The sequence below is a fragment of the Anopheles coluzzii genome, chromosome 2, assembly GCF_943734685.1.
Source record: "Anopheles coluzzii chromosome 2, AcolN3, whole genome shotgun sequence".
Taxonomy (NCBI): Eukaryota; Metazoa; Arthropoda; class Insecta; order Diptera; family Culicidae; genus Anopheles; species Anopheles coluzzii.
In genome coordinates, this window is record NC_064670.1 from 14,964,649 (window position 1) to 14,988,450 (window position 23,802).

General features: G+C 44.7%; 1 protein-coding gene across 2 annotated transcripts; it reads right to left on the reverse strand.

The window, feature by feature from the left end:
- Window positions 1-142: 142 nt before the first annotated feature.
- On the reverse strand, window positions 143-22,354 carry LOC120948564 (protein ultraspiracle homolog). 2 transcript variants are annotated; one of them, XM_040365030.2, is made up of 8 exons: window positions 22,087-22,354; window positions 13,080-13,365; window positions 5,866-6,295; window positions 4,156-4,357; window positions 3,901-4,050; window positions 3,663-3,833; window positions 3,305-3,539; window positions 143-3,202 (listed from the first exon to the last, which is right to left on the reverse strand). In XM_040365030.2, the coding sequence occupies exons 2-8, from the start codon at window positions 13,201-13,203 to the stop codon at window positions 2,958-2,960; spliced, it is 1,557 nt and encodes a 518-aa protein (XP_040220964.2). In that variant the 5' UTR covers window positions 13,204-13,365; window positions 22,087-22,354; the 3' UTR covers window positions 143-2,957. The 2 variants fall into 2 exon arrangements, with proteins under 2 accessions (XP_040220964.2, XP_040220967.2); XM_040365033.2 differs by lacking the exon at window positions 22,087-22,354 and having other exon boundaries at window positions 13,092-14,580.
- Window positions 22,355-23,802: the final 1,448 nt, after the last annotated feature.

The following is a 23,802-nucleotide window of genomic DNA, read 5'->3' on the forward strand; positions in this document are numbered from 1 at the left end:
AACAGTTGCGTTTCGTGTTTCGGTGTCATCTTCATCATGGACGATACGTTCCTACCGTTTGTTTTTTACTTCAAATAAATTTATTTTATTTATTCACTTCCTTTTGTGACACGCCGTCCGCTTTTCGAGTACCAATGTGAGCTTTTATTTTCTTTTAAACATTTGCATAGTATTAGGTACCAAATGCGTGGCACAGTGTGCCTACGATCATACCTTATTCACTAATACCAATCCCCCCCGATGATGCTTCCTCCCTTCAAACGTGACTGTTCCGATCTCTTGCTCTTGCGGAACCCATGGTTCAGTGCAAGGTATGGGGTTGGTGCTCGTGCTTAATGGTTTGTTCATCGTTTTTTTTTGCTCTACATTTGTTCTTACATTTTTGATTCTGTCGTGTTTTGTGTGTCTTCTTTTATTACATTTGAGAAATGCTTACAAATATATAAATTAGTTTCATCTATCCGTCGTACACTTCTGCACTGTTCGCACTTTTGCCATTTCCGTTTCCCTGCTTTGCTACACAATATATTTACCCTGTTCTTTTCACTGTCGTTTCACTTTTCTGCTATCTTTTACATTCGATTAGCAATTTTGCTGCTCTTTCCTGAGGAACACACACACACATTCTAAATGGTGGTAATTTCGCCTGATGCGAACTTTACCTTGTTTTTTTTCTCTTGCACTTAATCCCACACCATTATTGGTTGTTGCGTATATATTTTCTTTTCTTTCTTTTTTCATCTTGCAAAACAACAACCTAACAAACAAACATTATATCATTTTCCCTGCATCGTTACCAACTTCTAGTTTCTATAACCATTCCTATCATCTCTCTACATCATTCAGCAACAAAACCTGTAAGTAAACTGCTACCAACATTCTACCTTTATCCCATTCCTGGCCGTTATTATGCTGTGCCTGATCCCTTTTCCGCAGTGTTCGATTTACAGAACGTGTTGCATTTGCACATGGGTGTTTGCTAATTAAATTCTACAGGGAGGAAAGAAACACTACCTCTTACATCACTACAGGACAATCACTCAAGCTCCGCGTTTTGCAGGTATATATGTATGCATGGGGCATTTCATGGGGATGTGGAACTGTGCGCGCAAAGTGAAAGGGACCATGGGACAGAAGGAAGCAAACGTTACTTTACTGCCAAAGGAAGGATTATTACAACAGTGGCTGTTCATATCAGCGCATTTAAACATTAATAAATAGATCTCTTTCACATTCAGCAGCTTGTGTCATTTCTTCCCATCATTTATGTGCTGTGGTTTGCTTGAGAGCGTTTCTAGAATTGTGTACTGTGTGCAATTGCTTGCTCATCGCTGTGGTCTGCCTCTCGTGGCGATAGCGAGCACAGGCTGTTCACTTTCTTACTTGTCGCTGTGATTAAAACGAATTTGCACAGGCAGAGCAATACTTATATAAATACACAACAAACAGATGCATCATGAGTTACGACGGGATACATCACTCAAGGGCAAGTGTGTGTGTGCCGCTTTACCCACAACAACTTTCCCGCGCGGCCTGCCTTTAAAGTGCTAACAAACTAAAGAAAACAAGAAAAGAAAGAGCAAAGCAAAACCTCTGTAGGAGAAATGCATATTCATCTTATGCATGGTTAAGTATATTTTTAACATCTTTCCCCTAGCATCGTGTCATGAGATCTAGTGAGATTAGCCACTAGAGAGTGAGCACTGCAGCAAAACGAGAGTGTAATGAAATGCGGCATAGTAGAGAGATGATTTTGCAAGTAGCATTTTAACATACATCAGTGTAGCTAAACAACGATCTAAAACCAGAGAATCGGTTTCCTTCTATCAGTACGGGGGTTTTGTTTTATCGTGCAATGCATTTATCGGATGGTTATAATAATTTGCATCCCTTACTCTAGGCAAACAAAAATCTAATGTTCTATGCTGTCACACTACTCCATTTCACTTACTTTCCATTACTCCTGGCTTAAAAGTGTGGCCAGAGCAGCGGGAAATGAGTGTTTATATATTTTATTTCCCTTGCTTAACCCACACAAACGTCTGTCTGTGATGGTTCTCTCACTCTCACTCTATCCGTCTCGTAAATGTTCCCCATTCCCTATCACTTTACAGCTATGTAGACTTACTTGGTAAAAGGGATTAAGTGTTGAGTGTTGATAAAATCTATTTGCACCATATCGTTTTGTAATGTGTGTTGTTCGTTTAGCTTGTTTCTTCCAGTTCAGCGTCTTGTTGCACACTTTACGTGTGCCCGGGGCAAGTGCGCTTGTGTATTGCTCACGCTCGCTTCGCACGCAATTCGCTTTTGGGTCGCCGACCGATTCGATGATCCTTGCTCTCCCCCCGCTATCGCTTCAACAAGTGCATTCTCTTTACTATGGGAGGGATGACGAAAAGCATATTTTAAACGTATTACTATACTTTCTTATGTTTCTGTGTGTTTTTTTTTTTATTTTTGCATCGAAAGTTCATTACTGTCTCATTATCATCGTTTCACTTCTGGTGCCCAGCCCCAGCGGTTTGATTTTCATACAAAACAAAAGGATCATTACAGCTACGCCCGGAATCTGGTATTTCCCAACGAAGGGAAAGGTGCGTGGCAATTAATTTGCTAACATAAAAAAAACTAAAGTGTAAAATGTGTGTTGTTGCCTGCTAAGCATACAAACAGTTATGAAAATAATTCATAACGCCTGTCTGTTCTGCCGCTCGTTCGCTCGCTTAGTGCCAGCCACCACGCGCGGACGAGTTTTGTTCTGTTTACGCCCGCGAAAGTAACACTTTGAGAAATGCCAGCGTCAGCAGCAGAAGAAACAGTCCCGTCTCTCTCAGCAGCATCTGCACCAGGGTCGACAGCAGGAGCACGGTCCCTGGCTCCCCATCACCATCTCGCGCGGCTCGGGCGAACGCGTCCGGCGGCGAGCTGTGCCGATCGGGAGACATACGCAGTTCCGCCTACAACGGCGTGTCCAGCATCTCGATGATGAAGTTATCGAGCTGCTTGTCGCCGAGCAATCGCAGGAAGTTCAGATGATCGATGCACTTGAGGCTGATCGAGCGGAGGGCGGGCAACCGTAGCAGCAGCTGCGCGAACCGGCCATCCTCCGACGGGTGTTGCGTTTTGCAGTACTCGTCCAGGCAGGCGTAAATTTTCTCCCGCATCTGGTCGATCTCCTTCCGACACTTTAGGCCCCGTATATCTAAAAGCAAGAAAAAGCAAATACGACACGTCAGCAAAGGTTCACAGAAATGTTGCTTTCAATCCCCAAGGCAACGGGGCCACCGCAGCTTCGCTTACGCACCGGAGTTGAACAGTATGATCGCCTTCAGTATGCCCAGCTCGGCCCGGTTCACGTCCAGTCTTTTCATTTTGATCGCCAGCTCGCACAGGATGCGATCGAACAGGGAGTCGACGCCGGCCTGCTGGGCACTGTTCCGGTGCAGCGTAAAGTTCGGTCCCAAGCACATCAGCTGCGGCTGCCGGATAGTAACGCGGCCATCGTTTCTGCCGTCCGGTGGCCGTTCCGTTTCAATATACTGCGCAGAAGAGGGGAAGGAAGCAGAAATTGAAATCACGTCACGTTAGTTAGGGTAAAAACCCGAGCGCAGCGCAAACAAGCGTGCACCTCTTTTCCTCAAAGCACTCCACCAACCACTCACCTCCATACTTCGCCAGGCGACGGACGCAATCAGCATCTCGTTCCAGCCGCTGCGCAGCAACGTCACCTGGTCCTCGCGTGGCAGATTCGAAAAGTTTGGCAGCCGTCGGGCAAACTCGATTAGCTGGTAGATCTGCTTGTTCACCATCTGACATAAATGCGATACGGCGCCCTGCAAACAAGTACCGGCAGAGCGTGTTAAGGAGAGGCGGTTCGTGTGCTCATTTACGCAAACGTACCTTGTACTCTGATGGAATCATAGAATTCTGGCCAACGCGCAGGTATGGTATGGCATTGTCGCCACTCTTCTGTTCGCCGATCTGCTCAGCCTCGAGGAACCGATCAACCACAACGTCCCGCACCGAGCTGGTCGAGTTGATTTCTTCGGACTGTGTGAGGACGAGAGAGACAGAGAGAGAGAAAGAAGCAGAAAGAACACATTAATGGGAATGTAAAACCAACCCCCCAATGTGGCAAACGCCGCTGTCGCGTACCTTCATCGAAAATTTGGAGCTGCGCTGCCGTTCCTCCTGGACCGCTTCGCGCTTCATGCCGCAGGCCAAACATTTCTGGTACCGGCAGTACTGGCAGCGGTTTCTTTGGCGTTTGTCTATCGTACAGTTTTTATCCTCCCGGCACGCGTACGACAGGTCCTTGCGTACCGTTCGCTTGAAGAATCCTTTGCATCCCTCGCAGCTGGAAGGGAAGAAGAGCAGGGCGCGCACGCACGCACGTCGGATGCGTTATTAGAATGTGTGTTCGCTCGGAGCGGTAGTGAAAGCGTGCCAGGAATGCAAAGCATTCCGCCACTGCACGCTAAGTGATATCCCGCTGAGGCCACTGTTATCTTCTTACGAGCAATACGAAATTCGCTTGCTTGAGTGAATCTTCAAACGCTAATGTATTACGTGCAGGGAATGATGATAGCTTCAAATAAAGGTGTTTATAAAAGTCTACCCAGGCTCAAGATCACGATGATTTCGCTTGGTTTGGATATGCTTTATGAAACGAGGACACATCGCTCATGCCCCATTGGCAGCGGGTTATTTCACCGAACGCTGGCTAAAAATACCCAAATGCACTTCAAAGCAGCAGTACAGCTGCACCGATCGTAGACCTGCCATAGTTTTGCTGACGTAGCCCAGCAGCAGTGTTACCCCTATTATTAATTGCTCACTCGCTTTCATTGATGGTGTGTTCGCATTGCAGTTTGCGAAGCGAAAGGTTACACAAGCTGCATAGAGGGAGCATGAACGCGGACACTTCTGCGGGCACTTCCAATTGAGCTAAAACTAGTTAAATGTTAGAACCGTTCGCAAAGTGACATCAATCTTGGATCTAGTTACAAAAGGTAATCGCCGGAAGGCGACTGTACAAGCTAGTTAAAAGCATCTTGCAAAGCTATGACTGCAGCAAAGGGAGAGATAAATTCCAACCGGCAAACGCAGCTTGCATGCGCAACATGCAAAATAGGAAATATTAATGGGATAGCATTAACAAGCAGGGGTGGTAAGTGCACCCGAAGGAAGTGTGTGTGTGTGCTGTTTGTCCCCGCTGTTGGCCTGCTGCTGCTCCTGGCTGCTGCTGTTGCTGGCTCGTTTGACGCTAAATGTCACACGGAGTCAGTGGCGTCGTCGTCATCGGCTACGCGGCGGATCCCGCGGGTGGCATATTAATTATCTAATGGAAAAACTGCATCTAACAGAGGGTAGTGCAAACGAAATACACCGACACCGACAAGGTGGCAGCAAGCAAGCGCTACACGAGAGTGCAGTTCACCACCGTACCGCATCGCGTCCGCCCGGCCGTCCGCGTCCGTTGTAGGTCCATCGCTATTGGATGCCGCGAAAGGAAGCAAATGTCGAGGTCAGATGAATAATTTTCGCGTTAAGCCGGGGTCTTCTATCGTCTGCTTCTCCCGCTCGCATCAAATGATCGCGTTCGTTGCTTCGCTTCTTTGCGCATCTTCGGGTGTCCGATGGGCGCACAAACGTGTTTTTTTTTGTTGTTGCGCTCTGGTTGGCACTTTTCTATCCGTTCACGAATACTTCACTCGTTGCGGTTTTTGAATGATTTTGAAAACCCCGCATAACGTGAACTGTTTTGGTTTGAGTTTAATACATTAAAACGAAATGTTTCAAAACTGTATCGAAAAAGCTTAAATTCCCATAACATAACTAAGCTTACACTACTAATGCTCTTACCTATAGACACCGTAATGTTTGCCGCTGGCCCGATCGCCACAGATCGAGCAGAGATGCTTCGAGCCGCTGAGCGGATGGTTGGGCGGGTACTGCTGCGTGATGTTGGAGGGAGTGTTCGGTCCACTGCCACCTCCACCTCCATTGCTTCCCTGCTGCTGCTGCTGCTGCTGTTGCTGGGAACCACCTCCAACGAGCAGATTCTGCTGTCCCGTCCCATTTCCGAGTGCCCCACCCACAACGAGCGCATTCTGTTGCTGCAGGACGACCGAGTTGAAGCCGCCACTGCCCGGGCTGCCCGGGCCACAGTTGTTGCCGGGCGAGAACGGTCCACCGCCACTTCCGTTCAGCAGCGAAATGTCCGGCTTCAGGTCGGGCTTCAGATCGGGCGGTGACAGCGGGCCCATGTGACCGACCAGCGCTGCATCAAAACCTGCGAAGGCAAACGACAAAACACAAACGAATAAATATAGGCGCACACAAACACACATTTGATGACATCATGCCTTGCAGAAGAAGGGAAAGAGGGATGATTTATGCTGGACGGACTTATTGCATATCGATGCATAGCGCGCGGTCACGAATGATGCGACTCTGGTGGTGGTGGATCGAGTTCGCTCTTAATTGGTTTGCTCTTTCGTGCAAGTTCAGGAGAGAAGGCGACGGTAAAGGTGAAGTATATTCTTGCAGAATCATACCATATTTTATAAAGGGTCTTCTTGAATAAGCTAGTTCTCTAATTAGGACACAAAACTTTGGTCAAAGGGACATGACCTAAGCACAAGCGAACGTTGCAGCTATCTTCGATGGACGTCACAGGCTGTCATAGGCTAAACATGAACAGTTTTATGACAAAGAATAAGTTCTATCGACCTAGTTTAAAAAAAAAAACAATAGACAGTGATTTGAACAGACATCTGACGGTTGTTTAGATCTAGTAAAAGTTTACTAGAGGATCATGCAACGTTTATCCACACTTGATACAATGCATTCCAGCAACATAACTTGAAATAGGTGTGATACCTTGGAATGATTAGAGTTTAAATGTTTGCATAAACGTATAATACTAAAATTTATTGTTTAATTTATCCGTTTTTGCTCTAATGCTTACTAGCATTAAAAAATGTACCATTTATCGAAACACATCCCAACAAACGAGTAAACACAACACACTTCTCTGAACTCCCCGAACGTCCGAAATGGCTCCACGAAGGATAAAATTTCAATAAACAGATTAAAACATGCAATCCATCTACTCCGTACAAACGTGCTTTGCATACAACAAAAAAAATACTCCCCCTTTCGACCTCGCAATGATGGCCAGCGAGCGAACGCGACATCACCCTTCGCGGTATTGAGCCTGTGTGGTGGTGATGATAATGGTTACCGTTGCCGGGGCATTTGTGTTGCGTTGCTGCGAAGTAAAAGTGCACCGATAATGCACCAGATGCAACAACATCGTCGTCGCCGTCGTCGTCGTAGTCGCGCTAAGCGTTCTTCACTCTCAAGGTGAAAGGAGAATTCCACGATGCGCTTCGCATTTGTGCAACCGATGCGGCGATGGAAGAGAGCAAAAATAGGATAGAACGGAATGACAAACACGGGATCGGGCGAGACCGATGCAGATATATGCAAAACGGCATCGCCGCAGGGCCAGTAGTCTCAGGGTTTGGGATTGCCGGAGTTGCAGACAAGGTCTTTTTTTTGCTTGCGGTTGGGACCAAATCACCACCCACTTACTTCGGGAAGGTGGGGCCCCCGCCCTCACGGTCCGGTGCATCATACCAGCACTAAACGGGACAGTTAGCGCAGCGCAGTGCCATGAATATGCATTAGACATACAGCCATACCAACAGCAGCACCAGCAGCAGTACCACCACTACCACCACTAGCGGTTTCCTTTGACTCCATTGCACTCCCGCTGTCCACTATGGTCAGTATTTTTTGAGTCGCTTTTTTACTAAGTGTCAATTTGTGGTTTGTTGCACAGGCAACCAACATGGAGGAACTTGGGGAAAAGGGAGGGAAAATGACCACATAATACAGTGTTGTGTCATAATATGGGTAATAAATGCATCAATATTTGTCTTAGCGAAAACGGCCATTAACACATACACAACACCATATATAAGGCAAATTAGTTCCAGTGAAAAGTGCCGCTTAATTAGGCGTCATTATCGACTCTTTTCAGCATTTTTCCTTTGACCTTGTGAGGGCGCTAGTCAATTACTGAACAACTTTGTTATTGGTATTTACTACATCGTGTTTAACCGCTCGTTAATCACTATTTTTCATTGTTAAGTTAGTTGTGTGACAAGTGCAAAGCAAACTCAACTCAAAGTATAGTAAATAGTAGCATAAACATTTAATACACCCATACATTAGTGAAGAATCAGCCACAATAAACCGTCATGAATAATCATAAGCTAAGCAAATGTCTAATGGATATGAAAATGAAAAACATATCACCACGTCGACACACTCCAGCTGCAGCAAGCAAACAGACGAACCATACGCATATCAAACACTCTGATTCCTATTAGGCAATGTGTTAATTCAAACCATAGAGCAGCAGCTGATGTGCCGTCAATTGCAACGCACATCATGCCCCGTAAATTATAATCGATATACACTGCATTAATGCATTTATAGCTACAGCCAAATCAGCTGCACCAGCACCAGAATCAGACACAGGCAAGTAATGAAACAATTCATCCTTACTTTCAGCTGCACTTGCCATCCCCCGTTCTACCCGCTATCCTCGGACAAAACACACGAAAGGTGCATTAGAAGCAATCAGTTTTTGCAATCGCTGCCCAACTTTGCAGATGCGTCGCCGATTCGTACATGCATGCAGGATGCACTTTATTTCTAAATTATCCCTTCCTACACTTCTTGGTACACACACACACACACACACACACACACACACACACACAAACCATTGAGGAAGCATTCTCAGACATCCGCTCTCTGTGGAGCATATGCTCTCATTGCACATTGCACCTGAAGCCGAAGGCTTGATGTTGCGCTTCCCGGCCCGTACAAAACAACATGCAATTGCAACAAGGTAAATAAGAAAGATGCTCCCTCCTTGCATCTTTGCCCACACGCGGCAAAGGATGTAATACAATGGAGAGCGTTGAAAAAAGGTAGGATAAAAACAACAACACAGCATTAGAAAATTTAGAGACAAAAGAGAATTAAAAATAATAATGTTGCCACAACATTTGTCTGTATGCAGCTGGACGCGAACGCCGTGCCGAAGAGTAATAAAACACATCACAGCAGTATTTATTATCGAGCATTTTTGTTTTGTTTTTGTCTTATTACACGCTCATTATTTTTATCAACACCGGACTGAAACAAGCCGCGCCTCTGCCCACAACAAGCACTTTGCTTCTTTTAATGTTACAAACCAAGCGGTGGTTTGCGGTGCAGCGCAGTGCAGCAAAGAGCAAAAACACAAAGCAAAACGACAAAAGTAAAAACATTAGACTACGCTGTACATTTTTATTCTTATACCGCAGCTGCTGGGCCAGTCTACGTACGTACGGGTCGGTGTCGGTGTCTTCTGTGTGTGTATCGTATCTCTCTTTAGGCATTTTGTAGCAATAGTTGCTAAGTGCGGTTCACAATCCATCCATGCTTTGGTTGGTGCTGCTTGTAGTGATGTTTTGTGCTTTGTTCTTCGCTATCTCCAAGTTTGCATCAAACCAGATGCATTGTTATGCTGTGCTTGCTCGCTTGTATAGTATCCACTGTTGTACATTTTCTTAGAATATTTTGCATTCTTGTCAGGTGCACTTCAGATAGCGAAAAAAATGATAGTAACGTATCAAGCGAGCTTTTTTGCTTCAGCTGTCTAATTGCTACACTTGTAGACATATTTCACAGCTTAATAAATGGGAAAAATGTCGTGGTATGAAAATAGTTAACTTTTCTCAGTACTTTAGTGTTTGTCATTGTATACCATTACGATTAGTGTTGGGTCAATCTGATTCAGATTCATGAATCTGAATGAATTTTTGGAATGATTCAATGAATCTGAATCTCGATTGGAAAGATTCATGAATCTCAAAAGATTAGGGAATCTCCAAAGGTTCATGAATCTCAAAAGATACGTGAATCTCCAAAGGTTCGTGAATCTGCAAAGCTTCACGAATCTCCGAAGGCTTATGAATCTCCAAAGATTCATGAATGTCAAACGATTCTTATATCTCGAAAGATTAACGGATCTCAAGGATCAAGAATTCATAAAGATGCATAAATCCTTGGATATATATGAATTTTAATGGATTTATGAATCTTTTAGATTCAAGAATCTTTCGAGATTCATGAATCCTCGGAGATTCAAGAGTATTAAGAGATTCAAAAATCTTTAAAACATCATGAATCTTTGAAGACTTGTGAATCTTTGAAGACTCGACTTGAGATTCGATTCATTCATCACTAAAGATTCATATGAATGAATCTCAACGAAAGATTCACGAAGCCCAACACTAATACTCCAGGTGAGTATCAAACCTCGTCCGGTTTTGTAAGATTCGGTGTGTTTACGCCATCCTGTAAAGCAACAGAGTCTGATTTGCATTACAATTGAGTCATAATCATTACATCGATATCGTCGATCACGTAGACCATTCCTAATATCCTCTTTCTTCTTGTTTGACACAACATTCGTAGTTGGGGTCTAGGCTTGCCATAGTATAGCCTAACAATTCAATATGTCTAATTGTATCGGAAGATGCCTAAACAAAAATAACACACTATAGGTTACAATGCAGTATTGGATGCGCTTCGTTTGCTTCTGATAACGCAAAGTGGTTTGAGTTTGGTCATGGTATTTTCCTTTCAATTGCATTCGTTTTATTTTTACTTTCTCTACGCCCCTGATCACCTCCACTCTCAACTGCTTTCCGCAGCAAGCTGCCAACCAGCGTTAAATGCTCTTTTTATCAGGTGGGTTGGATTTTTTATCAACAGGATAATACGTTCGGTGGGGTTCGTGCCTTACTGCAACACACACACACACACACACACCAGCAACAATAAGCTGTAGTAATGAATGCTGGGTGTTTGAATAATTGAAAGCAAATGGAAATGAATGAGCAGCACCCCCATAAGCGTCCTCGTTTCTTCTCTCCCACACCCGCGGTGCAACCGTATGCAATAAATGGTGCTGTGCGTCACCGCAGCAGCATATGTCCTTCACCTTTGAGTGCATGTTTAACAATAAATTTGTTTGCTGCTTCTTACTCGTTTAACATCGCCTCTTCCTCCCACCTCTTTGCTGCTTCGCTGGTAGTAGGTATAAGCCGCAAACCCACTCCAGCCAGCAGCACAGCACCAGGCACGGTCATGCGCAATCGAGAAATGAAATGAAAATGAGCTTTGATTTTATGAAAGAAAGAAATGCACAGGGAAAACGGCAGTAGAGTAAAAGAGAGTGAGGCCCTGCGTGCCGTTAGCCATTGAACAACATCGAGAAGAAAAACCAAACGCGGCGATGAAAGCGAGAGGGAAGCTTTTTTATGTAATCCCGCCGCGACCGAACATACACAATAATGTTCCGGTGCTACTTAAGGGAAAACTTTTGACACACTTCGCGCACACACACACACAAACACACGCACCCAGTCTCAGCGCTTCTGCACACCGTGTCCATTGGAAGGATTATGTATCGAGGGGTTTCAAGCGAGAAAGCAAACACCCTCTGGCATTCCCAAGATCCGTTCTTAAAGTACATAGAGAGATAGAGAGAGAGAGAGAGAGAGAGAGAGAGAGAGAGAGAGAGAGAGAGATAGAGAGAGAGATAGAGAGAGAGAGAGCGCACCACCCCGTCAACTACATAAGCGTGCCGTCATTTATCGATTATGAACAACCTTCATGACCTTACTCAATGCTTTTCCCATTGATCCTTGCGCTTCGTGGTGGTCGGGCAGGGAACAAGTAAAGCTAGGGCCCGCTGCGGTCATCACATTCTACCACTTTTGCCCCTCCCTGTGTGTGGAGGGTATCCTTTCATACCAAAGCACCATCACGTATCCTTGTTGGGAATGGTCATGGAGTAGGGAAGCACATTGAGCAACCGCCACCTTATGCCACAGCAGCAGCAGCAGCAGACGATGGCGCAACAGTTGCTGCAGCAGCACGATATGCCTTGGTGCTATTTCTAAAAGCCCCACACCCTTTTTCGGGCGGACGCCGAATGTGTCTTGAAGTGGCAGGGGGGAAGTAGGTAGCGCAGGGAGGGAGGGATATTCCCAAGGATACCGAATGACCTCGGTAAAGTTCGCGGTGCCGTACCGTACCATGTGTCGTGTGTGTGTGTGCATCGAGTTTCGCATCCTTACGTCAGCGTAACGGTACACACCACCAGCACTAAACGAGTCCTGCAAACGTAATCGTTCGTTCGAACCATGTATGCACACACACACACAGTGCGGTATATTAATGGCATCTTTCAGTAGCGATGCAGAAGAAGAAGTTGGCTTTCAGAGAGAATAAATATTGAACAAGAAATAAATAATACAAAGGGCTCGAGGTGTTGTGGAAGCAAAGTTGCACACAAGAAAATAGTGCAGAGTCGTTACTATTTGGAGTCTATTTTTAGACACTATATTCTTTTTGTATCTTTTTTGGTATAAATGTGGAGGATGATGTCAAGAATTGACGTTCTTGCTAAGTTCTATGTTTGCGAAAGAGAGGTAATTGAATCATAAACTCGATTCAATTTGCTTTGACGGTAGAAATGGAATTAAAGCAATATCCTAGAGTAATTTAATTAATTACGGAGTGTATCGTATTCGTGTTACAAAAGGATCGTGACATCAAAGTTCTGATAGATATAGACAAAACATTTGCGTTGGAAGATCCTGTGAAGATCCTTTATTAAATTGAGACTCACTCGCAGATCGACCATGATGAATAATTCATTTATTGCTGATATAGAACTGACTCCATGCTACATTCCTTTATGAAACTAATAAACCTGGATAATATAGACTTCTATACGAGTGACAATAGCCGCTTTTTGCATTATTGGAATGTCATCAGGAATTTTGAAAACTAAAAACTGTTGCAGACAATTAATGCTTTAAATACAAACAAAACTTTGTGAGTCATCTTCAAATCCAAACGTAGCAAATGGAAGAAGTGGACCAAAACCTTTTACAACCTATCGATTCATTCTTCAATTCGTCGCACGCCATTACCCTGATAAGTACCTGCCAGCCCGGCCAGGGATCGATCCCAACGGCCCTGCGCTTGAATGATTGCCGCCACCGACAGCATCGGTTTCTCCTTCTTCAGCATGATGACAACGGGGGCACGGTGCATAAACTATGCGGGGCGAAACATCGACACGGCTCTGTCTGGCCAAACTGTCACGGTGTTGGACGATGCACTTCAAGCACTGCACTGCACTGTACGTATATCAACCGCTTACCGACCGTTCCGCTGACGATGATGGATCACTGTTTTGGCCACTAATTTCACTCTCTAAATGTGTTGAATAGGTCCGAGATGGTACAAAAAGCAGAGAAATTGATTGATAAAAGGGGATTCACACTTTCGATTTCAACCGAGCGTGTGTGCGCTCATCAGCACATATGGTGACGCCTACCCCGGGTGAGCAATTACACTGCGCACCACCACCACACAGTTCCGTCCTATCGCTAAATTGCATTTAATGCACCGGTTCGATCCAGCTACGTTCTTCTCCGTTGCGCCCCTTGATCGTTAAAGCAAGCTTTGTTTATCTTCACAATAACAACGATAAAGCACACAAAGCTCAAATGCTTCGTTTCACAACATGCATTTGATTATGCGGTTGAGCATAACCAAGCTGACTGGTGCTGGTGATGAAGATGATAGTAAAACCAGTGATAGCTTCCCAGTTACCCGTGCAAAAGCGCTTTTTTCCTCTCTTGCTTTCCCTCTCACTTGATCGCTTCGAACAAATCGTTCGAAACACGCTTAAACCTCACTGCAGCAAAACACACAACTCTATCGTTAGTACACACATTGATTTGATTTGTAATCGATTTTTTTTTTACTTCTGCACATGCGATTTGAGCGATCTTCTTTTTACTCCACACAAAGCTCATGCAGTTCGCGTTTTTTTTTCACACCCTATGTTTACACATTACATTGTTGCCATTGGTGGTGCATTCGACCGTCTCTTCTCAGCCATTTATTTTCTTTTATTAATCCGTTTCGATACACGCGTTAAAGCCTGTAATTAAGTTAACATCCTGTACATTGTAGCGTGCAGAAATGAATTTGGGAGGAATGTTTAACAAGCCGCACACATCACTTTGCAACGGCGAAATTTCACATTTCAATCGATGTTTACAAAAATTGCTAACGTTGTAGCTGAATCTTTGCAACGATTTACACTGTTTGATATTAAATGCTTTCGATGACGAGCAAGTATTGACGCGTGTAACACACTCGGCAGACTGACACAATTCGGCGCAAACACTTCCATTCGTAGACCTTGTCCCCGGACCCGGAATTGGGGACGCAGACAAAAAGCGCAATCCTCACATGGGCTGCTGACTCAACCGGCCAACGGTGATAACTCGCGCACACAGGAACAAGTGGGAACCAAAATATAGACGCTTCCTGTTAGCACGGTAGACGAAGCTTTTTTTTTGCAACCAATTCCACAGGTACGACACATCACGCGTCTAGCCGTCTCGGACGGCTCGTGCTGCAATATACCTGCTGTCTGAGCGTAAGCGCTTTCATTTTCTTCGCCCGCAAACGAACCCTGCTGATAAGCGGCCTCTTATCGGCCAGCATGCAAAAGTGAGCACAAGTGCATTTTCATTCCTCGTCTCGCTCCCCATGCAACGATCACGACGTCGACTGTGCAAAAGCGGGGAACGTGAGATAAGCTGTATGTGTGATGTATTCCGTCTTTGCTCCCAACCCTCCTGGGGTGTGTTTGCTCTTCCTCCAGCAGCACAGCACAAAACGAGGAAGTGAGAAATTGTAACGTATCGCTTGAGACAAACTGATGGGTTTGATATACCGGGAACGGAGTGTGAGGTGCGAATTCGTGCAGCGTGTCCCGCGGAACGGGGAGTCCTTGACCTAGTTCGATCGGTTGCACTGGTGAAGCCGGAACGGTCGCGGTCGGCGTAAGGGGAGTGCTGAAGGCGACACAACAAAGAAACAGCAGCGAGAGTGCATCAACATGCGCAGCCAGATTGTTACCGTTGCACAGCAAATAGCGCGCGCGCGCACTCACACACACGCACATCCGTCAGACGACTGCTGCTGTTGGTGTGGTTTATCTCCAGCGGCCACCGGTACGGAGAGGGTGAAGTGTTTGTGGTCACTTTAATCCCTCTCTCTCTCTCTCGCTCTCACGTCGGTATTTTATGGGGGATTGCAAACGGGATGAACATACACGTAAACTGTCTGTGTTGTGTGTGATTTTTTAAAGCAATTTTGGAACATTTGCAACAGAAAAACTCACAAAATGTGCAAAAGTATACCAACATTCGTGAGTGTTTTTTTCTAACATTTTTGGTCCTTCGAACCGGATTTGCAAGAACAGAGACAGTTCCAGCATTCTAGCCCCTTTCACCATGCGAATCCGGTTCGAAGGACCAAAACTGTTAGCAAAAGATACGAATGTTTGTATACGATTGAACAATTTCCAGTGGTTCCAGAAAATATGTGAGTTTTTTTTCTCAGTCATTTGGTCATCTAAATGGAAAATGCATCTTTTAATAAAGCGTATTGTTCGCACCAAAGAAACGAGGAGCTTTACATTTTGCTCGTTTCATATGAGTGCCTGGATTAGTGCCCTAATTTGTTTCTCTTAGCAATTTTAACGTTAGAGGTACAATTATCTCTAGCATTTGCTAACAAGAAGGACACACATGTTGCTAAATTTTGTAGCTTATTGACGAATAGCGCATTATAATACACGCGTAATTTCTACAGCGATACTTTCAAGCGCAATACCAAAGAGGCTTCATTTGTTGCCCAGACAATCTATCGCATGAGAACATGTCTTCGTAACTTATTAAAGTATAAACCTTTTCCATTAACTTCGTGCTTCCAATCTACGCTCCAGACAAATGACACCGAATGGCTTAACATTTCTACCCCGCTCAGCCGTTGGCAAGCTCTGCAGTAGCATTCTCCAAATCCACGCGGGAAATCACTTGGCAATTCCCGAACCAGATCACCCTAAGTGCACCGAAAATCCTCACGAATAGCTACCAGCCGTCGCCTGTTAGCTGTGTTTGTATCCTGCCAAATCCTGTGGCCAACGGCTACGTTTCTTGGTAGCAAGCAAGCAACAGCAGCCAAAGTGTGTAGTATGTGAGAAACATATCCTTCGAGAACCTAGTGAAATTGAAATGGATGTCTCCCAGTGAGTGTATACATTAGGAAGCGAACGTGCCCTCGGTAAACAGCAACAACCTTAATTTAATAAAGATGTGCATTTTCAACTACACTGAATCAATAAGATGGTTTGCAAACGAAAAAAAGAGGTACTTCATCGCAATCTCTTCTAAATTCCGAAAACTAATCAATTTTCACTAAAAACTACATACATGTCCACGCCGTGTATTGGGTAGCTTATTGTGTGCCCCTACCTAAAATAATACTAAACCACCTCTTCGTTTGGTTCTCAGAAGGTAGCTTAAACAATTCTGACTATAGCTAGTAAAATATACTAGAGTCCATTAGACCACTTTTCTGATGGGCCATTCCGAGCTTTTAGTGTTTTCATCACGGAAATTGGCTGAGAATGAAACGTCGGATATAAGCACTCGGCGACTTGATGGCACATCCGAGACTGGTAATACAAATAACCCGCAAGGAAATAAGTAATGCACTGCATATCACTTTATTGCACCTCCATGCATCGCCACCATTCTAGGAACATTGATTATTTAAAGCGGCAAAAGGTCCAGCGAACTTTAAACCATGGACACACTCACTCTCCTGATCGATTTGAACAAGCCACAGCAAGCGGCCGAGGGATGCGATCGTAAACCTGTCATACCGAGGAGAGGAGAAAGAATTTTTATGCCTCCGCCGAAGGACACAATGGGCGATCATCATCATCATCAACCACACTCCCCTCACTACGCCTTGCCATTGAGGCAATCATCGTGCACGAAGAACAGTACACACCGGTGCAGTAAAAGTGCATTTACGATATTGTCCCGGGCTCCGGAAAGAAGGAGAAGTGCATTCATTTGCGAGGTGCGTTAAGTTTTATCGTCTCGTTTAAGGGCAACACACACACGGCACACTGCACACAACCGTTTTATATTTTACTGGTAGGCAGAGGGAAGATATAAAAACACAGCTGTTTGTGTTTTGAAATCCACAAGAATTTGTACACTTTATTATGAAATTTTTGTGCTAGAGCATGTGCTGGAATTTCAAGGCAGGACACAAGCATGCATGCTGTGGACCGAAAAGCTCATGCAAAATTCCAGATCGCGTTCCGGGGTGTGAATCACTAAACTGACCTTTAAAAAAGTGACACACGAGCAATAATTAAACCGTCCGCAAAACGGTCGTTTGACACGGCCATCGCATACACCATCGGAGCACGTCGGAGAGCAACAGAATACGCAAATCTCTCAGATAAAGAAATCGCCCTTCGTTTAGTCTAATCTGTAAGTTCTTTCCATCTAACACATCGCCGAAAAGGATGAGCCAACTATAACTAAATGTCACGCACAAACACACGCAAGATCACGAAGCCGGGGACAGCACCTGGATTTGGGTATATCCATGGTACAGCAATTTTAAAACGTGACGCCAACAAATCACTGCACCCGAAAAGGGCAAACATTCTGGAGATGCTTCTGCTGAAAGAATTTGCCACTTCAATGGGTTGCGCGCAGCAGTAAACATAAAAAAAAACGACAGCAAAAAATAGAACGCGAATTTAAGATTGAGAGAGAGAGAAAAGAAAAGAAGGACGATCGCTGGAAGACGATCGACAGAGCGGTCGAAGAAATGAACAACACAGAAAACACATCCATGCCGCCGCCCTACAAGCTCTTCCACATGTTTGGCCACACATTTCGTGCCCCACACCACCACGAATAAATTTGCGCACGTAAAACACACACACACACACATAGAAACAACACCCGCGGCCCGTAGCGAAACGACACTGGAAAACAATACCAACAGCAGTAGCAACACTCTTTCAAGGTCATCTTCAGCAAAGCAGCCGGTCGCGGGGAAGGCTCACGATCGTGCCCCGTCCGAGACCACGAGCACAGCGGCGGCCACATGCTATATATGGAATAAAAGCGGCGCGGTGAGTTGCTGCGATTTTTTACACAACCCCCACCGTCCGCAGCCCCCTGCACCATTGGCTCTGTGTGGCCACCACTGCGGGAGGGAGTAGGTCCGACACGATCGTGCGTCTGTCTGTCGATCGCCTTTGTCGCGATCTGCACCATCACGATGCAAAACAAGCAATTCATTTATTCCGTCCAAACCCTAACCGGCGGACGGCCCGGTTGCATTCCTTGAGCTCCATCATCATCTTGATACCCCACTGCAAGACGTCTGATGTTCCCTGTGACCCTGTGTTCAGTTCGGGATGGGGATTCCACTTAAAACGCACTCACGCACGAAAGTGTCAATCTCAGGCCCGTGCCTTGGGACGTGTCGTTCAATTTAAAACAGTTACGGGTAGCGCGATGTCACTTTTGGCTGCTTTGCTACCTATATTGCCATTGAATTTGGCAGTTTATGACTCAAAACTGTGAAGCCCTTGTTGGAACCCATTGGCTTGAAGGACGATGTAGGACCAAATCAATAGAAGACGCTTAAGAGATCCAAGCCCAAGCCGTGTGCATTTACTCTATTCTACATTTTCTGTTTATTTTATCTTCTTCCAATGAAATTGATGATCAATTTCGTAAATCAGCTGCTTTATAGTTAGGATGGCCAATGTCCTAACGCTTCATGATCACAACTGTAAAATCGATGGTGCAACTTATAGCCAAGAACAAGAGTTCAGCAACTCTTTCAAAAGGCTTTTCTGGTACTATCTCAAGGACCCCTTTCACGCAACTGTGTGGGACCATTATGACGTGTTTTATGCTATGAAAGCATTACACTTTAAGAAATGATAATCCTCTTTAGAAAAGGTGAAAAATAAGCATTTGAAAGCTTTAAAAGCATAATCAAACTCGTACTTTTTGTGTCAGGACATCCGTTCAAAACAACGTTTTGAACCCCATCAAAACAAATGTTGTTGTCCATTAAGTTTTATGCTAATAAAACGGTTTCTAATAGCTTCAGAACAACCCCACATATGCTTTTCTGTCGTGTTTAGTGCAATACCCTTTCATTTGTTTTAACGATCGACGAAAAACAATCGACAAAAGCTGATCGCCCGGTTTGACCTAACTAACCGGGTGTTCATGTTTGACGCACATAAAACCGCTACTATGGAGAGCTGTACCGATTAAGCTGTCAACGGGATGTTGCCGTTCATTTGATCAGCAGGTTGCCGCCCTTGCCTAAGTTATGCTCCCAAAGTGCCGGTGGATTCTTCGAAACTATATATTTGCTACTAGTCTTAAGTTGCTGGAGGAAAAGCCTAACTTCATACCTTACCAGTTTTTTTGTAGCTTTATTTCAGTGAACTTAAAACGATAATCAATTCGAGTAAATCAAAACTGATTAAATGTTAATTGTTAATTGAGATATTCTGCAAACTCCTTCATCGATAATTGGGCCTAAACATGGACGATAAGGAATGTCATACATAGACAATCAACTCCTAATATACAGGGTTTTCCAAGTCGCTTTCGAAAGTAAACATTGTTTTTCACCGCATGCAATATGTTAATCCACATCAATCTGACATTTCATTTCTAACACAATAATTTTTAATTTCTCCAACAAGATTTTCACCACGACGCAAGCTGCATTGAGGTTGACAGTTCTTTGTGATGTGTTGAAAATCATGTGTTGAAACTGAAATTTCATTTTGAAGCAAATAAACCATTTGACAGCTGTTGAAAAACATCTTGTATGCGGTGAATAACAATGTTTACATTCGAAACTGACTTTGAAAACCCTATAAAGCACTGTACGACAGCTTCAACTTCGCGTTAAACCGACCCAATTGCCTATGTGTAACTCATTAGCACAACTTGTGGGCCTGTAAATCTTGCAACTCCCGACAATACGCTCGATAGGGACCGGGCGTATGCGAAGAAACAACCACACACGCGGGAAAGGGGTAGGGGTGAGGGGGCCCCCTGTGACCACAATTCCGTCATCCCCGCCGTCGTCTGCCAATCAATTTGACTTTCTAATCCGATGCAAATGGAACCAGCCCCGTGCAAATGCGGGCTGGCACCGAGGAGGGAGGGCCTCTCTTTTGGAACTGGTGGCGATCCCTCCGCCGGCGTTTACGGGTGTAAAAGCGAAACGACACGATCATGCCGCCCCGATGGAGAAAGCAGTTCGACCAGACAGGCAGGCAGGCAGGCATTGGGGAGTGTGCACATGTAACCTTGAAAATGTACTGCTGCAAATAAAAAACGATACAACAGCGCGGCCCCCTTTGGACACCAAATGGGCGTGTGTGTGTGTTTTTTTTTTTCAAGTGGCGCTCGACTCCACTACATCGTGACAGTAATTTTTCATTACCGATGCTCGATTGGTTTTGGTATGGTAAACGCGTCCTTCAATCATTTGCTGGATCCTTACACATCAACCCCATTACCCCTTATCATAAGCTTCTCTGCGTGTGTGTATTAGGCACAGCACAGCATTAAATGGATGTATGTTTTGTGCTGACTTGTGGCAAAAATTAGGACCACATCATAAACCTCACCTCGCCGCGAAAACCATCCAATAATAACTTTCTCACTCACTTTCGCAGTCAGAAACGCGACGAACACACAAACAACCGTTCAGTAGCAGGAACAGCATGGATTGGACCCTTTCCCTTACACCCCCGGTTAGAAAGGATGGTACGGACCGACGACGGACACCCCCCTTCCGCGGTCATCATTCGATCGCTGGCGAATGATCAAATTTCGACCACATTCCGGTGAATGTCACACAATATGGTTTTCGTCTGCGCCGGGTGTCTTGCCCCTCCGGGCGTGTTGGAGGAGGTTAGGAGGATCGGGTACAAATGGTCGACGATGACGGATCTGGTTCATCCTCTCGGTCCCATTACGAATGGGATTCTACACATCGCACCACGCCGCGTTCCCCGCCCCCGTGCACGACTGATTTCTTTGCTCGACTGAACCCGAAGCGACATTCACTTTGGGAGGTGTAGTACTTTGGGTGCGGGGTTCAGGTTTAAAGTAAAAATCAGCAATAAATTGTGCACATTCTACCTGTTCCAGATGAGTGATACCAGAGCACTCGCTGACCGTGGGTTGCCTTCTTACTCGGAAGCACTTAAAACAGTGAGACTTGCAAGACAGAAAAACTAATTGGGCAACTGTTGCGGCGGTTCAGAAGCATTTTAAATGGCCTGTGTGATAAGCTTTGGTAAGTGGTGTGTTATGATTATGATATTAAACCATTCTTGTGTACATTATTAGGGAGATAACAATTCAAGCAAGGGGATATATTACACCCTCCAGTGTCAGGAAAACTGAAATGCTTGGCTAAGTAGTTTTCAAGTTGTATCGATCGTATTTTCTGCCTACATCGTACCCAAACGATAAACTGCTATTGATTGTGAGCCGTTTGCAAGGGTGTGGTTAGCCCGTGCTATATTTTTTTTACTGATAAATAACAATATTTTGCTTGTTATGGAAGCATCTTTAGCACAAACACGCCTGGAGGCACTTCAGGTATTATACTGAGGACAGATTGTAACACTCCCAGAAAGATCACTGTAGCAGAAGATAACCGCACTGGTTAGCTCTTTTCACATATAACTTTACATTCTAAAGACACATGTGGCTGATTTACACTTTTAAAGCGTAACGAAGAAACGATCGAAGCACCGACAACAACGTGATGTGTGAGTACAATTATGTATTTGCTGCTAAGGAGAGCGTTAACACAATAACAGCACTCAAAACACCATTGCACATTGCGAATAATAGCCCGATATTTCACGATGCGCACACGTTATCACTTTACACTGGTTGGGCAATATGTTTGGTCACTTGCACTTCTTGCAACCCACTCAACTTTGCCGATTAACACAGTGGTTAGGCAAACCTTCTAAGATGCACCACAAATTCCCCCGAGCACGTAGTAGGACGCAAACGCGCGAAAATGCGAAACTCCACCCGACGTACGTTGCAGCGCGGAGCAGTAGTCGCGAGGAAAGACAAACCCCGGTCCCGGTTTCGTTCGCAGCGGAGCCAACAGTGCAGCGAACAGAGCAGCCGATGCTCCACCGCGGCGACGGAATGGAATGAAGCGCGATTTTACTTCACTCCAGAAAAGACCGCCACCGACCGCGAAAGGAGAGCCGGCCCGGCATTTCGGTGGAGAAGCAACCGGAGGCGACCATGGCACCGACAGGTTTGACAGCCCTGCCTCCTCACGACGGCTCTCGCGCGCACAGTCTCGCTCTCGCTCTCGTGGTTTCTCTTTCCTTCCAACGCGCGCGCGCGTGTGTGTGTGTCTCGTGGGAGCATGAAAAAGGAGAGAGGGAGTGTTCGTTTGTGACGAATGGTGGCGTTTGAGTGAGCGAACCGTTCAGTGGCGTGAGTTTTGTTTTCGTCTCGCGCAACCGAGAGAAACAATAGTGAGAGAGAAAAAAACAAAACAAACAACACCGTAACAGTATGGTTCGCAAATTTGAAAATCAAATACGAGGCAGGGAGGCCTCAGCAAGGACTACACCAAAACTGTTTAGGAATAAAGCCTTGCACGATATCCAAAATCACGATTGTTAACATTCAATCATTTTGATAGCGTTATTTTAGCATCACAAAATTCGATGGTTTAGTAGTGCACAGCATAGAGACATTAATTTTCAAGAAATTATTTAAAAACAACTGCTAATAATCACACAGAATATAAATTTTGTGAAAGACATTCACATAATCATTCAACCAGCTTAACTAGTTGACTGAAATGCCAAAATCCTCGATGCCCGAACAGCATTACCTTTTCAACAATAAGAGATTAGACGGGAAGAGAGATTGATATTTCATTCCTGCTATATAAAAATGAATTTCCAAAAGAGAATCCCATGAATTTCCAAGGTTTGGTCATCCTGGATGCCATTTGACAGAAGAAAGCCCTTGCAAATTCATTAAAACCTACAAACAATTTTTATTACAAAACGCATAAATACATTTGCTGTAAATTTCATGAACCAAATAACAACCTTCTTGCGATGATCAGATCGATTCGTCATTCAAATCACATTCAAAACTTTGAATCGAAAAGGGCTTTCAGATGTCAAACTGCCTGTAACGAACGGCTACTTGTCAAAACGGGACCTCGTACCAACACAGACCATGATCTAGGCTGAAATTCTACGGCTTGTTTGGCGAGTGGTTTTGTACAGAGTGTTGACAGGATTCTCTAATCATAGAAACGATTTTAAATTGTTTTGAAGCAATGCTATTACTCATTAAAACATATTCTAAAACCAGCAGATCATGTGTGCAGAAGAGGGACTACAAATATTTCCTGGACTTTCTTAATAATTGTGACCAAAATTACAGTTACTTACCACCAAAATAATGTATGGAAATAACGCAAGGCTTTACTTCAACAACGCATATCGTCAACACTCACCTGAAATTATAAAAGAAAAAAAACAAAGGAAATACGAATTAGAATTGGAATATTCACTTTTGAAAATGTATTGATACATTGAAGTTGTTGGATGTTTGGGGCGGTCCCGTGGTACATTCGTCAACTCGAACGACTCAATAATGGGTAATGGGTTCAAGCCCGAAATGGACCGTCCCA